General features: G+C 27.3%; 1 protein-coding gene across 1 annotated transcript; it reads right to left on the reverse strand.

Annotated features, from left to right (window-relative positions):
- Positions 1-5,239: 5,239 nt before the first annotated feature.
- LOC109814563 (uncharacterized) lies at positions 5,240-7,402 on the reverse strand. The gene is made up of 2 exons (XM_083066554.1): positions 7,238-7,402; positions 5,240-7,151 (listed from the first exon to the last, which is right to left on the reverse strand). Exon 2 carries the CDS (start codon positions 6,523-6,525, stop codon positions 5,578-5,580), a length of 948 nt encoding a protein of 315 aa, XP_082922680.1. The 5' UTR covers positions 6,526-7,151; positions 7,238-7,402; the 3' UTR covers positions 5,240-5,577.
- Positions 7,403-14,077: the final 6,675 nt, after the last annotated feature.

Genomic DNA, 14,077 nt, shown 5'->3' on the forward strand with positions numbered 1-14,077 from the left:
CACTATAAATATAATACCTTATTGTGTTATATATATAGTACTAAATAAAAAAATTATTATTAACACGTAATTTTTTTTAAAAAAAATTGTATTTTTTTTAAAGAATGTAAGACTTAAAAGAGAAAAAAAAAAAGATTAGAATGACATAAAATTCTGAATTCGTCCTAAAAGAAATTATATCAAATTTGATTTTAACTAAAATTTGAAATCAATTTTGCCGATGCTTATCCGGTCACATGCCAAGTAGAATTTTAGCGTTTAGTTTTTTTATTTTTTTAACTGTTAAAACATTTATTAAACTTATGGTTTATCCTTTTCAAGACATGTTTTATTACCATATAAATCAACATAATAAAGCAAGATGTCTACTCAAGTGTGTGTTTTTATTTTCTTTTAATTTAATTAGTTGAAAATATTTTAAAATATAATGAGATACCGTAAATAAGTTTAGTGTTGGGGACTAGCATTCAAGGAGTTCAGAATATATATTGTGTTGTTGTATTGTTGTATTGAATGTATTAAATCCATGCATGCATATTTTATTTTGTAGAATAGTCTGAGTCTATGTAGATAAGATATCATGGGTCATCTATCTATGTCTTAGGGGTGTTATGGTGGGAAACCTCTAATGAAAATGGGAGGCTATCATGACCAGATGTAATACTTCAACATAATCCTTATAGACATCCCCTGACTAAGGTGGTTCAAGGGAGGTCACTATTGATAGATGTTTCCTACAATATTCGATGGGGTGATCTCATTCCATGACTCCTAGGTTATTCTATATACTTGACGAGGAGGAAGAAATTGGAACCACATGCACATAAAGCTAAGAACATCCATTGCACGAGTCTTAATTTATAATTAAGTCAAATTATATGGCTTGCTGGTTATGGATGATGAATGAATGTATGAAAATGGTTATTATGGATGTTTGGAAGGATATGCTTACATGTGTGTGAGATGTTATTGATGTTGTAGATGTGTGTCTATCCTTATGCTTTATATATTTTTTGAATAAATGAGATGTATTTTCACTTTCTATATATGTTTGTGTTGCTTGTGTTTTAGTTGATTACCATTTGTAGGAATATATCAGGTATAGGAAGGCGTATTTGATGGAGGAGAAGCTTAGAACTTCATTTTTCTAGATTTTGTTCTGATTAGTGTGGCATTGGGATGGAGTTTTGGTTTTAGTAATTAATTGAAGTTGTTTTAAGTTTTATTTCCTTATGTTGTACTATTAGAGTTTATTCTATTAGGCGATTGCACTTTATTTCGATTCATACATTATTTTCTTTATATTCACTTTCATTTATTAAAGTTGTGAAAAAGTAATGAAAACCCTTTTATGAGGTTTTGAGACAAAAGAATTATTATTATTTTATAAATTTTTATATTAAATTATTTAATTCTTTGTTTAATTATTTTAGGGTAGAAGGATGTCACAAACACCGTGCCTAAAGCATTTTTAACACAACCACCTCAACACTATACAACATACAACTCAACTTTCATTCAACTTACAACATTAAACAACTTTGATATCCACATACATCATCCCATATCAGTGTATAAGGAATTAAAGTTATACAACAATATGCAACATGTGAGCATTTCCATTTATGCACACAATATTTAACACTTAGCCAAATAACCAATACAATCTCATTTAGCACCTCAAGCCCAACATCATTCCTCCCACGCACAAGTTCATTAAGGCAGAGAGCATCTAGCTCGTCCACGCTTGATGCCACTCCACTTGTGCCTATCATTAATGAGACAAAGAGCCCTTATGACAATCACATTTGGTGTGGCTAAACCCACGCTCTGTCCCATTAAGATAGCGAGTCTCTACCTGACTCATGCCCAACGTCATAATACTGACACCCAACATTGTCTAAGTAGAAAGCCTCTATCTTGATTATGCTTGGGGCCACTCAACTAGCATTCGATGTCACCAAGTTAGAGAGCTCAAAAGGCATCCACATCCAACATCCCTCAACCCACGCCTGATGTGATCCAGTTAGAGAACCCTCTTCTAACTCACTCTCGATGCCTTGAAGTTGCGCTCAGTGCAATGGTAATTTCTACACTTGGTAGAATCACAAATTTGGCTCCTTTCACCTGAAAATCAGAAGATACCAAATAACCTAACTATAGTTATAAACACTCCAATTCCAACCAAAACAATATTATGTAACAATCATATGATCAAGACACCAATTTTCTCCTTAACAACACCAAAACTCAACACATGATAATATCATATCCTAATCATCAGCACAACCACGAATTTAATGGATTCAAGAAATATACAACTTATACATCACCATGACATCAACATACAAGCTTCCTTTACCTCTAAATCAATATGGAAAAGAGGTAGAAGAGAAGATGGAGACCATCTAGGGAAACTTCGCACCACTACACTACAGTCTCAAATTCTCAACTCCAAAAGCTTTGAATCTCAACTGGGTTGCTATTGACTTTGGGGAAAGGATCCTATGACTCTTTTGCATAGTCATAGAAAAAGAAGGAAAACTTGGCTCCATAGTTCCTCTCTGTAACTTCTCTATAAGTTTTCTTAAGAATTAAATTTGTGAAACTCAAGTCTTTAAAGAAAACCTTGTATACCTTCTTGGGATTGGTCAATCCGACCTCTACTCAAAATAATTTCCTAAACAACAAAACTCATTAGAACTTATAAATTCTTAGTCTCACAACAACTAATCAACTAATCAAAACCAAATTTAAATTAACAAAATCAATATTAATAAAGATACACAGTGTTACAAACCTAACCTTATATATATGTTAGCTAACTACTGCCACGAAAATGGTGGTGGCGGCATTAGTGATACTGGTGATGATGATTTCAATGGTGTTAACAACAATGACAATGATAGAGACAATAAGAATGATGGTTTGTGCTACTTTATTTTTTTTTTAATCTAAGTCATTTAATTTAATCTAAGGGTTGAAATCAAAATCTCTCTCGCTCTCACATAAAAAATATTTCTCTCACAAGATATGTCTCATGTGTGTGTGCATTCGTGCGTGCAGATGTGTGTGTGTCCATGCATGTGTGTCTTCTATGAGAATAATTATTTTATGTGAGAATTATCTGCTTGAATAGTTAAATTAAAATTAAAAAAAAACCCAAATTAATTATAATATAAGAGTTGTATAATTACTAATAGGCTTATCTACATTTTTTTAGGTCGTATCATAAAATATATTCTTATATATTTTTAGGCAAAACTTCTATACAAGTTAGGTCATTTAAAAAAAACTATAATTAATAAATAAGTTAGATTCAAACTTTACAATTTTAATAGATCAAACTCAAACCTATCAAAATTTGGTCTAACCTATCATATTTTCATCTTTAAATTGAAGTATTTAAAACCTCCCTTCTTATGTGAGTCAATGTTGTGTGATAAATAAAGCAATACAAATTTTTATCTATCAAAATTATAATAATAATATCAAGATTTGAACTTAGGATCCTCTGTATTTTATTTCAATCTTTTTCCATCACTAGATTAACTCTAATAATTTAAAACAATACAATTTAAATTAATAAAATATATATAAAAACTATAATTAATACATCTTCTTTCTAAAATGAATACGCATCAAATATGCACTCAAATTCATAACCAAAAAACATGATTGACCTATTGTGGAACACAAAAATCAACTTGATGTTTGCAAGATCAATTCTTATCAATATTAAAATAATATTTAATCATTAAAAATCATATTTCACATGTAAAAATTAGTATTTAATTATTAACTTTGAAATAATATGTGATTCATGTGAATGAAAAAAAAATTATAGCAAAACACTTAAAATGTAGTATGAAATAATAGTTTCACACTCGGGTAAGTCTCTAATTCTTTTTTTTAAGAGATAAACATCTAAATTCTAACTCAGGTTCATCTAGAGAGAAATTTCTCTACTATCATCCATATAGACCAAAGAAATTTGTTAAATGGCCAGCCCTAAACAAATTCTTAACCAGAAATGATAAAACTGATTTTGATGAACAGAGACAGAGTGGTGCTATTTTAGAATTTTACATAGTGATTGCTGATGCATTCTGCTGTCAGAAGTTCCACATTCGTGTGACAAACGATGCGGCAGAGTGGGGAGTTATCTCGAGATGTTTCACTGCTTTTATATTCTCTCTGCTTACAGATCTCCTTATGGCAGACCAAAGATATGCTTTAATCGAAAGCCACGACTCACACACCCCCACCAACCCCGCCATTTCGTACACTTTTCATAACACCGGTTAACCTCGTGTGCACCAACGTTAATGTTAATGCTAGCTAGGCTCAACATACTTTCACGTGCAACTTTCAAATTATAATTTCATCTAAATTATATAATTGATTTCAATTATTTACACACACAAATTGGTTTCAACTGAACCATTTGCGTCTTTAGCTTTGGTAAGTTTGCTCCTAGTTATATTCTGGAACAGTTATTCGAAGATCAAAAGAAAAGGGTCCAAATAAAAAAGAAACACCCATGTGGACAGTGGGTTAGTTAATGATCAGATAATCAGGGAAACCCGTGCAGGTCACATGCGCCTTTTGATTTGTAATTGCCAACGTCGAAATACAAGGACAAGCAACAGTTTGCATGCATTATTAGCTTGCTCGGAGGAGTAAGTAAGATTCACATTCCCTCTCTCTTACATGGTACGGACTTTTTCTTTTTATTTTTAAACACGCAGTTTAGACAATAATAGTTATATTTTAACGTCAATGTATGTTTTTAAGACAAATGTATACAAAAAAATATAAAAAATAAAATGGAAACAACTATATATACTATGTTATAAACCACGATATGTCAATTTTTTAATGATCAAATAACGAATCTGATACCAATAACTAGTAAGCCAGGAAGCTAAAGCGTAACAGTAAAGCACACAAAGCACAGCTGCAAATAAAACAAATGGGACTCTTTAAAGCGAAGGAGAATTTGGATCTTCAGTCACCCACATGCCCAATATGGAACCATTCCATCAACTTTTTCAACAAAGACATCACTTCCTATGTGCATGTATTAAACATAAGTTGTCATAGTAGTTCTCTTTAATTTGGAACTTGATATTCCTTTAGTCTTTCTCTTAAACTAACAAATCACACTTTGCTTTGAGCAAGACAATAAGTAAAAACTAAAAAGGCAGAGAATTAATAGATTGTAACAAACAAAAACTAAAAAAACTTCAGCCGATAACTGTATAATTATAAAACTATATGGAAAAGTTTCGAACCAACCAGACCCAACCCAGAAATTCTCTATGCAACTATCTGTGACACTGGAAGAAATAAAAAAGCTACGGTTACTAATCCATCCACCGTTTACATAGACTACAACATCAACACAAAATTCTCTACGGTCCAATGTTTGCTCCATCAACCAAGACCAATAAACCTATGCTACAGATATACCTAAAGAACATCATGAAACAGATTAAGCTGATAAAAAGACAAATCAATTGCTCAAAGCTATGCCTAATTCCAGGATTCTCAGGGTGCAACAGGCGAATGAAATCACGGTGGAGGGCCATACCCTGGAAGATTAGGCCATTGATTTTGTACGAAAGAAGAAGAACCAACACCAGCACTAGAACTAGCACTAGTCCTCTCAGAGTTACCACCAACAGTGGTGCTGATGGTGCTCCACAAGGATGCATCAGAGGCTCTATCACTAACAATATTATTATTGATGAAGCTCCGAGACCAATCATGCTGGGAAACACCACTGATATTAGTATTAGTATTTGCCATGCTGGATGATATTGATGGATTAACCAAACCTTGTTCATACAGAGACACAAACTCCCTCTCACCACTCCCCATTTGGTACAATTGCGGTGGACGAATTGGCCCAATTGCACGCTGCGAGTTAAATGATGAAACACTGAAACCAGAGAGAAGGCCCAAATTTGAAGAACGCAAGGGGTCACTATTAAGAGACTGATCAAAAGGGTGTGATGAAGGGTTATTGAGAGAGTGCATAGCAGCCAGAGAAGACAAGTAGCCACCACTATGGTAGAAGGGGCCCATTGAAGGTGAAGCCACAACTGAAGAAGAGGAAGAAGAAGAAGAAGAAGGGTCTTTAGCCCTCACAACTGTTAAAGAAGGTGGCTGCGTTTGAACCACCACCTCTTGCGGCCGGGATGAAGACTTCTCCGCCGCCGCTGAAGATGAAGTAGAACTCTTGGCACGCTTCCCCTTGCGGCAACCACCACCAACGGGAACGTTCCTCAAGGTTCCACCTTGAGTCCAGTACCTCCTACACGTTTTGCAAAAGTAACGAGGTTGTGACAAGCTATAGTTGTTGTAGTAGCAAAATTTGGTGTTGAAAGAGTCGCATCGAGGGCACTTTTGAGGTTGCTGAGGAGCCTGAACCTGTGCATCACCTTGTTGCATCATCTCCTTCACTACTCGATCCTGAGCCTGAGGGTGCTTGTTTGTGTCACCTCCTTCTTGCTCCATCTCTTCTATTTTCTTTTTTTACCCTTTTGACTTTTGAGTTTGTGTTTGTATTTTGTATTTTGAGGGATAGATGTGTTGTTTTGTATTTATAACTGGCTAGCGGTTGGTGGTGGCTTGGAGGAGCATGCAGGTAATAAGGGAAAGTACGAGTTAAAAGTGTGCGGGGGTTTCAGATTTGAGGGATTGTATGTGAGTTCTACGTGTCTGCGAAATGTATCCGAGAATCTAAAATGACCAAAACCACGGCAAGTTACCTTGTGCATGAGTTCCACCTACCCACAATTAACAAAAGAAGCAATCGGGTATCTCAAATTCCCATAAAAGAAAAGTTCAGAATATCTAATATGTGTGTATATGGTAGTGTGAATTGAATAGGATCGTGTGAAATCTCGGTGGATTCTGTCGATCTTGAAACTCAATAAATTTCCATGTTTTCAAGTGTTGTGTATATGGAAAGATGAGGAAAGGTGGAGGTTGGGGTTGATATGCAAGTGCAACGTGGACAAATGGTCTGAATGGGGAGAGGGGGCAATTATACAGTGGTTAAAAAAAAGAAATGGGGTGAAGCCCTTTTAAGGTTTGATTGAGGGATACCTGAAACTTGTAATTCACAAGGTAATCTTTCTCTATCAGTTTCGGAAAAAAAACAAAAAAGTAAGTACTTAAGAAGTGAAGAAAAAAAGGAGTTGAAGAAGTATAGAGTAAGGACCACCAGGCTGAGGCTGAGGCTGAGGCGGCTGTAGAGGGAAGGCAAGACCAAGAGTGGTGAATGAAATGGTGGCTATGTCAGAGCTGCGAAACTCTCTCTCTCTCTCTCATGCCACCCCACTGCTACACCTTTTAGACTTCAATTCATTTTTAATTCAAAAATGATCATATTCATACAACATATATGTGTTCAACACGACTGTGTTACATATTTGATTTAATCCACTTCTTATAACACTTTTTTTTTTCTTTTATGCATTCAAGTTTATTCAATAAAAAGTAATTCTCATATAATTAATTTTCTGATTTCCAATTAATTTTGATACTCTCTCGTCATAATATTTATATTTAATTTTTTTTAACATTTTTTAGCAAAATTTTTAATTATTATTTTTAAACTCTAGTATTATATATTCTTTTATAGTTATTTGTATTTATTAAATAAAAGATTAAGTGATATTTTTGTGACAATCATAATTATATGTGATATCATGTCCCTGTATGATATCTTGTAAAAAAAGTTTAATAAATTTGTAAAATAAATATTATTTGTCTATCTTAAAAAAATGTTAATAATTATAAAATAGTAACTTTATATTTTATAGAAATATAAATCAGAGAAAAATATTTTATAAAAACTGATTAAAATTAAAATTTTCTTGTTTTTTAGGAATAAAGTAATCATTCTAAAAAAATTAAGATCAAAACTAACATTTGTTTATTTTTAAAGAGATTGAAATCATATTTAAATTTTATAGTAATTTTTTTTTTAATAGAAACACTCTTGTGATTACTTTTTATATTGTAAATATAGACAAACCAATTGTATTTATTGGCATTAAATATAAGTAAATAATTAATTTTACCTTATTTGATATAATTATTTTCAAAATAACTTTGTTCAATTAAGATTTTATTTTCAATTGTCATTTTTATTCTTAATATTATATGTTAAGAAAAATCAGATTAAAAAAATAAGTTATTTTTTAAATATGATTGGTAATATTGAATAATAATTAATTAATTTTCTTAATTAACATAGATTATTTTTTTATATTAAAAATAGAGGAAGTATTTTTAAATTTTTTCTTTCCATAAGAGTGTTTTTACTTAAAAAAATAGTCTTATTTTAATCTGTTATTTTTATTTTTAATTATATTTTAATATTTAAGAATTATCAATAATTAAAATAATTTTATATTAAGATATAAATTATTTATTATAAATTTAAAGCATGGTATATATGATAAAAAATTATTTATTATAAAATTATTTATATGATAAATTTATCTTGTATATTGTAAATATTATGCTACAACAAAATAAATTTTTAGTGATATTTAATATTATTTTTAATAATAATAAAAATGATTATAAAATATTTTACTAGTATTTTTACATTAAAAATTATATGTAATATCGATAAAATATTTATCAATTATTTTTCATATTGATAAAAATCCTTATAATAGTCAAGGAAAATGTATGAGTTATTATGATTTTTTTTTTTGCTAATATTAATATTTTTTACTATTATTACTAAAATTTTAAGAAATAATTCATAATTTATATATTTTTTAATTATTTTATCTTTAATCGATGTGAGATTTGAATCTTTTTTAATAAAATGAATTAAAAGTTACTTTTATTTTTTTATCGGTTATTTCTAATAATTACTCTTATAAATATATTTTTAGTAATTTTTATTTATTAATCATTAATATTTTTATTAGATAATAAAAATACAAACACTTAGTTTATTTTCATTGAATAATCATAATTAATAATAAATTTTGATATAGTGTAAATATAATTTTAGTAATTATTATTTATTAGTTATTAATAATTTTTATTAAATAATAAAATAAACATAATTAATTTATTATTGTTAAATAATTATTATTAATACTAAATTTTGATGTAGTGTTATTTTTTTAATTTTTTATTTTTATAATAATTGCCGTTATTTGTTTTGGTACACGATTTGAATATATGTGGTTAATAATAGTAGACTATATATTTTTTTATAAATATAATAACTTTGAGTTTTATGTTTCTACAATAATATAGCAAACTTTTTATTTCTCATTTTACATTTTTAGCAAGATATATAATAACTGCAGATCTTATAGGAATAGAAAACAAAAATTAATTTCAAAACTCAAAAATAAATCCACTATACTAATAACAGTTTTCTTAAGATAATTAATAAATAGTTTTCTTTTATAATTATGTACAGTTTTTATGGTAATTAATTAAAGATAAAATTAAACAATAAATTGTGAGTATAAAAAAAGTAATATCACTTTTATTATTAATATCGATAATCAGTTTGATAATAATATAAAAAAAAATCGTGATTATATAGTTTTAACGACTTAGTATCGGATTTATTACTTTATGACATCAGTTTTTGCGTGACAAACCTTTGACACCCATATTGACTATTTCCCAGGAACATGTTCTAGACCAATTTTAGGTCCTGTTTTTCTGTTCTCTCCGGTTAAATAACAAAAACAATTTTAGACGCCAAGTACTCTTTCCGTTTTTTTTTTTCATAGTACTTTTGTCAAATTTTGTTATTTTTTTTATTATTTTTTTTAAATTAATAATTTATTAATTTTCTTTTTCATTTTTATTATTGATAATTAATGCATGTTTACTGAATAATATGTCTATTCATTTTCTAATATTATTTATTCTCCAACTACCTAAAAGATATAACAGGAAAATCTGTAATAAATACTTAAAAAATTAAAATATCAATAATTATTTTAATTCTTGTGCATAACCTTAAAGACAATGAAAAAAAAATGGACAGAGTATTAATTAACATTTACTAGTACCGTGCATTCCGTTGAAAAGAAGAAAAAATTGTGACAAATGGAATAAATAAAAATAGTTAGGAGAAAAATAAAATGAATATAAATAAATAAGAAATAAAATGAAAATGATACTATTTCTTTTAAGATAAATAAAAGTAAAAATTTATAATTATTAATAAAGGGAATATATTTTTAAATAACTCTTTTCATTTTTATTTTTAAAAAAGAAAATTTCATTCGATTATGTAGTAATTTCTTATGAATAAATGATAAAATAGAAAAAAATAATAATATATATATATATATATAAAATGTAACGAATTATGTAATTGTTAGAGATAATAAATGTTTCAACCCTCTACTAAAATAAAAAAGAATGCTTATAAAAAATAATAACTACTTTTTAAAAAATAGTGACTACCAATTTATTTAAAAATATTTATTTTTTTCACAAAAACACAAAGCCTCTCATTGCTAGTAAAAAAAGTAAAATGAATCAAACAACGGATGTTTTCAACTTCCAACCAATTTTCACACTATTTTCTCAAATTTTTACCTATTTTATTAATTTCCTACCGAAGTGTTAGAACTTAGAAACAATGTAATATAAAAAAAATAATAAAGTAAAATAACAAGTGTTACTGGAGTGTTCAATGTACAGTGTGTCTATAGACCTTTCAAGTTAAGTTAGAAGAGAGATATTTATATGCTTCTCTTAGTTTCTGCTTGGTATCAGAAAAATACATTAAAAGATGGGGAAAAAAATCAATCAACTTTGATGTTTGAATAGTATTGGAAGAAGAAAAAAAGGAGTATATGTGTGAACATCTAGTTTCATTTAAATATTTTTTCATTCCATTTTGGAAGAAAAAAGAGGGTGATGGTCCTAATGGACTTTACATAAATGTAAAGATAAAAAAATGTATTATCCATTTTTTTTATCTAGGATGTTTGTATCATTGTGTGTGTATTATTTTTATTCACTTTTTAGTTTTTTAAAATAAAAAAAATAAGAATAAATATTATCTCAATTTTTCCCCTAATCTCTTACTTTCCACTATATCTTTCTTCTTAACCCAAATATACACAAATGTTTTATCTGGGGAGGGGGAAGAACTAAAATGAATAAAAGAGAATAGGTCAAAATGTAGGAAATAATGTAGAATTTGTAATTATTTGATAAAATAAAATTATGTAAAAAATAGAAAGAAATTGGTATTATAAAATTATATTTATATAGTTAATGTTTATGTAAAGATATATTATCTAAATAATTGTTTTTACTTTTTATTAATTAACTATTTAGATAATATTGTAAGAGTAGTCTTATTCAAGTATTTTTTTTTTTAAATTTCACAGATATTCATTCTAAGAGAGTAAAATTAAATCTATATGGATTCCACCATACTTTCCTCACAAATCCATAATCATCCCTCTAAACACGCATTTTTTTTTTATTTCCTTGATAACATTTTTTTTTTCTTTCCAATTCCTACTAAATCACTTTCTCGAAACATATCATAAGGGGAGATGATTTTTCATATGCGAAAATTATAATTCCTAAAAATTATAAACCTCAAAAATCTTGATTTTTGATACTGGCTAAAATTTTTTTATTACTGATAAAGATTGTTGAAAATATTAATATAGGTTTCTTAAGAAATAATTTTTTTTTTATATTTGGTTACAATATTACTTTCCTAACTATATGAATATTTTTTTTTACAAAAATATCTTTCACAAAAAATTGAGTATCTTTTTTTTTCTTATAGGTCAAATGTAACAAAAAAAAATATCATATTTAGCTTAAAACAACAAATCAACCATTAAAAAATAATTAAACTATATGTAAAATCACAGAAAATCAAAGTGTAAAATATAGTTTTCATAATTTATCATAATAAGAAAAAGAATTAAATTAACAATAAAAATAAAATTTAAAATAAAAATATAAGTAAACTATAAATTTTATAAGAAAAAACACATATTGCATTATTTTGTTTAAATAATTTGTTAAATTTAGAAGTTAAGAGATTGTATTAAGAAATTAGCAATGCAGTTTTATAATTTTTAAATATTTATAAATTATTATATCTTATGAAAATTATATAATTATTTAATTTTTATTATTAGATTAATGAGAAAACTGATAAAAAAAATAGTAATTCCCACCTAATAATAATAAAATATTTTATAATAAAAACACAATAAAACAATTTATTAAAAGTTTATACATGAAATGTTGCATTGATTTTCTTCTTTTTTTTCTTAAAAAATAATATAATTAAAAGTGATAAAAAAATAGTATGCTTAATGAATTATTTAATTTAATTTATATTTTAATTATTTAATAAAATTAATATATTTTGTGTTTGTTGTTCAAGTGATAATGGATAAAAAAAAATATTAAATATTTTTTTTTTGTTTTAAAAAGGATTATTATGATTTTTTTTTATATGCATAAAAGGTTTAAAATTTAGAAAGAGGAATCAATCACAAAAAAGTCAAATAAATTAATCCTAACACAATTCTAAGATTTTGTTTGGACGACGAATTTTAAAATTTTGAAGAATTTAAAATCCTTAAAATTTGAATTATCTTTATTTAAATTTCTTTCATTTGTTAAATATCTTGTTTGAATAAATTTTTAGTTAGATAGAATAATTTAAATATTAAACTTTGTAAAAATAAACAATAGTTGATATTTAATTATTAAAAAAATCCTTACATTTTATGTCAATATTAGAAAAGAGAGAAAAGTAGTAGGAAAAAAATAGAGAGGAAAGAGGTAAAAACAATAAGGAGAAAATAAATATAAAAAAAATTAAATTATACGATTTTCAAGTAATAAAAATACTTTCAGAAATGACTAAAATTTCAAGTTCCCCATAAATTTCCTATCAAATAAAGTATTTCGGTACAAAATATTTTTAACCTTTTTATCCAAACACAAGGTAAGAGAATGAAAAACTTATAAATATAAAAAAGTTAAACAAAGAAAAGAGAATAAAGATGAAGAGAATGTGAAGTATCTTCAAGAATCCTTTATGATTTCTTCAATCCTTAACGGAGATGATGATTATCCATGCTTTCCCTCATTCTCAATACTATTTAGAGAATCGATGAATACCTTAATTCTTCTTCTATTTACACTTAAAAGCACTTTTGAACATTGAACAGAGTACAAATACGATTGGCTAAAAATTTGAGACAAGCCCCGTATTGGCAGTGCCATTTCATAATTATAAATATTCTCCTATGTTATTTTATGTATGCTAAGAAATGTTAACAGATTGATAAATAGTCATTTTATAAAATTAACTTTATAATTAATTTATTTTATTAGAAATAGTGCAATACAACATCATTTTGTAAAAAATATTATGAAAGATATAAATGAAAAAATATAATTAATATTACATTGAAGAATTAATATGAAACTTATTTTTAATTCCAACATATAATACTTATTATGAGAAAAATAAGTAAAGTTTATGTGAAAATTACATTTAAAATAAATTGAAATAATTATTAGCTTGAGTCCTGAAGTTTTTCTTCCTTGGACTAGGTGCCATTTCTTCATCTAAAATTTTGTTTCTCGATAAAAAAAAAAAAAAAAAGAAATAATGATTGGTTTGGAAGTAATTGGTTTAAAATTTGAAAGATGATTTAAAAGTATAATAGGCATGTGATTAAATTGATTAGAACTAAGCAGGGACCATATCCTTGGATAGCTTGAGTCTCTTTTATTTGTTTTGTAACGTTGAGTTAAGTGAATATTAATATTATTAAGAATTAGTACAAAATGTTAAAGCTGATTTGCATGTTCAAGGTCTGTGATTATATTGATTAGAGCAAAGCAACTGGGACCATATCCTTGGACAGCTTGAATCCCTTTAATTGTTAACATTTATAGAATTTGGATTATTTTGTTATTTGCAGTGGAAGAAATGTGTTGGGAGAAATTGATGAAATAAGGTGATGGAGAGTGCCCCCACTGGCCGGATCATTCATCTGTT

This window comes from Cajanus cajan, chromosome 1 (genome assembly GCF_000230855.2).
Source record: "Cajanus cajan strain Asha chromosome 1, NIPB_CcT2T_4, whole genome shotgun sequence".
NCBI lineage: Eukaryota > Viridiplantae > Streptophyta > Magnoliopsida > Fabales > Fabaceae > Cajanus > Cajanus cajan.